Raw genomic sequence first — 2,500 nt, 5'->3', positions numbered from 1 at the left:
ATGGGGAACCCATAGCTAGACCACTGGTTTGTCGGTATTCTCCTGCAAATTCGAAGAACCCGGAACTCGAACCCGCGCCGTAAGATTGACAGGCACGGTGTTGAAACCGATCGGCTATACGACCCACAAAAAGAATTGTCTAACCAGACGCCTTATGAGACGTCATGGAATTTACCTATTTACTCTTAGCAGAGCAGTGATAGCGAGGTTTTACAGACAATTCCCGCTCGGCAGCAACAGAATTACAAATTCAAAGACCCAAATCAGGTTACCGAGGTTATTTATATATATGTAAGAAAGATGGTAGAATGCAGTAACGCATTCAATATAGAAATACAAATTTTACCTCCCTGACCGGGACTCGAACCCATGCCGTAAGATTGTTGAAACCAATCGGCTACACGACCCACAGTGATAGCGAGGTTTTACAGACGGTCAGGGAGGTAAAATTTGTATTTCTATATTAAATGCGTTACTGCATTCTACCATCTTTCTCACACATATATATATAACCTCGGTAACCTGATTTGGGACTTGAATTTGTGATTCCATTGCTGCCGAGCGCCCGCGGGAATTGTCTGTAAAACCTCGCTATCACTGCTCTGCTAAGAGCAAATAGGTAAATTCCATGACATCTCATAAGGCGTCTGGTTAGACAATTCTTTTAGCGGGTCGTGTAGCCGATCGGCTTCAACACCGTGCCTGTCAATTTTACAGCGAGGGTTCGAGTCCCAGTCAGGGAGGTAAAATTTGTATTTATTTATATATATATATATATATATATATATATATATATATATATATATATGTGTGTGTGTGTGTGTGTGTGTGGGTGTGTGTGTGTGTGTGTGTTCATGTGTATGTGTGTGTGTTTGTGTGTGTGAGTATGTGTGTGTGTGTCCGTTTCTAAATTTATAAATTTAAGTAATGTGGATCAGCATAGCTTGATCCTTAGGTACAAAATCTTGCATAATCACGAATGCAGAAATTTATCGAGAGTATTCAATTCTTGAGTTAATGGGTCTCAGAAAATAAAGGTAAGAAAACTTGCAATGGTTTATTGAAGGGAGAGGGAGTCTGCAGACAAGGGGACAGGGGCATGTTTCATGCTGACAAACATGACAATGAGAAGTCTGTCGAGAGTTATTCGTGAATCAGTTCGTAGTCGAGAAACATTAGCATGCAGCATAAGCCTAAGCTAATAGTTAAGGCTCTCCACGCACCTCATTTGCATAATGAAATGGTGGAGGCGGAGCTGGCAGGCATCCTGGCAGAGACTAAGGTTTGTTTTCAGCACTGGTCGAGTTGGAGGCGGAGGACTTCGAGTCGTCATCGGCGGGCTCACCCTGACAGCGAAGCCAGGGCATCTTCTCGTACAGGGCCGTCTTGTACTTGGGGTGGCTGATGGCGTACACGATGGGGTTGTAGACTGTGTTGGCCTTGGCGAAGACGGAACCCCAGATGGAGAAGAGAGGGGTGACGATGGAAGGATAATTGAAACCGGCCATGTTGATGACTGTATAAGGAGTCCAGGCCATGAACCAGAGGGACACAGTCATGAGAGCAATCTTGGCCAATTTGCATTCACTGGACTTCCTCTGGACATCCTTGTCACCTCGCAGGCTCTTGACGCCCATCCTGGCAGCCTGTTCCTTCATCTGCTTTTCGTGTTCTGAAACCGACTTCACAATGTAGCTGTAGTAATATACAATGACGAAGAAAGGCAAGAAGTAACACCAAAATGTGTAGAGGTATAGGTAAGACATATTATTGATGTCCTTGGAGAAGTAGTCTGTTCCACAGGCGGTCATGTTGCCCTCGGGGGTGTACTTCCCCCAGCCGAAGAAGGGAACGAAGGTCCAGAAGGCAGAAGTGACCCAGCAGAGCAAGATGTTGATCATCGCCCGACCAGCGGTGAGTGGTTTTCCTCCAAGGCCCTGTTCAACATTTCAGATTGATAAGTGTACTGGAAGCGTAAAAGTGAGTGTAGGTTTAATGCAGAAGTATATAGGGATATTTTTGTAACATTCACTCCATTCTGTAAATAACCATTACTCAATTTTTAAAAATGTTAAGGCTTACCTTTACGATGACGTTGTATCTGTCAACGGTGATGGCGATCATGGTGTAGATGGAGCAGCAGCCAGTCAGAGACCCGATGGCAGCATAGATCCAGCAAGCCGTCGGTCCGAAGACCCAGGTATTGTGATAGCTGTTGACGAGGAGTGGGGGACACATGCAGAACATGAGCATGAAGTCGGATAGCGCCAGATTCACCACGTAATAGTTGGAAGGCGTGCGGAGGGCTTTGGTCGTGCTGAAGATGTACATCACAGCGAAGTTTCCCGAGAGCGAGAAGATAGCACAGACGAAGACAAAGAACCCCACCAGGGCGTACCACATGGGGTTGAGGGGGGGGAACTGGTACCAGTGAGGATCAATGAGGTGCAACATATCCTCGGGAGCAGTATCCATCACGGTGTAATTTCCATAAGGGTTG

At 45.8% G+C, this 2,500-nt stretch overlaps 1 protein-coding gene across 2 annotated transcripts in view; it reads right to left on the bottom strand.

The window, feature by feature from the left end:
- Nucleotides 1-1,055: 1,055 nt before the first annotated feature.
- The window catches only part of LOC122255077 (rhodopsin-like), a 2,444-nt gene continuing 999 nt past the window's right edge, over nucleotides 1,056-2,500 (bottom strand). For both annotated transcript variants that reach the window (XM_086550583.1, XM_086550584.1), the window contains exons 2-3: nucleotides 2,083-2,500; nucleotides 1,056-1,937 (exon numbers count right to left, since the gene is read on the bottom strand). The exon at nucleotides 2,083-2,500 is cut by the window's right edge and continues 113 nt beyond it. In XM_086550583.1, the coding sequence (XP_086406709.1) occupies nucleotides 1,278-1,937; nucleotides 2,083-2,500 (1,078 nt within the window). In that variant the 3' untranslated portion in view covers nucleotides 1,056-1,277. The remainder of the gene's footprint in view (nucleotides 1,938-2,082) is intronic.

The sequence above is a fragment of the Penaeus japonicus genome, unplaced genomic scaffold (genome assembly GCF_977035675.1).
Source record: "Penaeus japonicus unplaced genomic scaffold, GWHDUDI00000001_assembly GWHDUDI00000024, whole genome shotgun sequence".
Taxonomy (NCBI): domain Eukaryota; kingdom Metazoa; phylum Arthropoda; class Malacostraca; order Decapoda; family Penaeidae; genus Penaeus; species Penaeus japonicus.
Note: the sequence above shows the minus strand (reverse complement) of the source record. Positions and strands in the feature narration are given on the sequence as shown.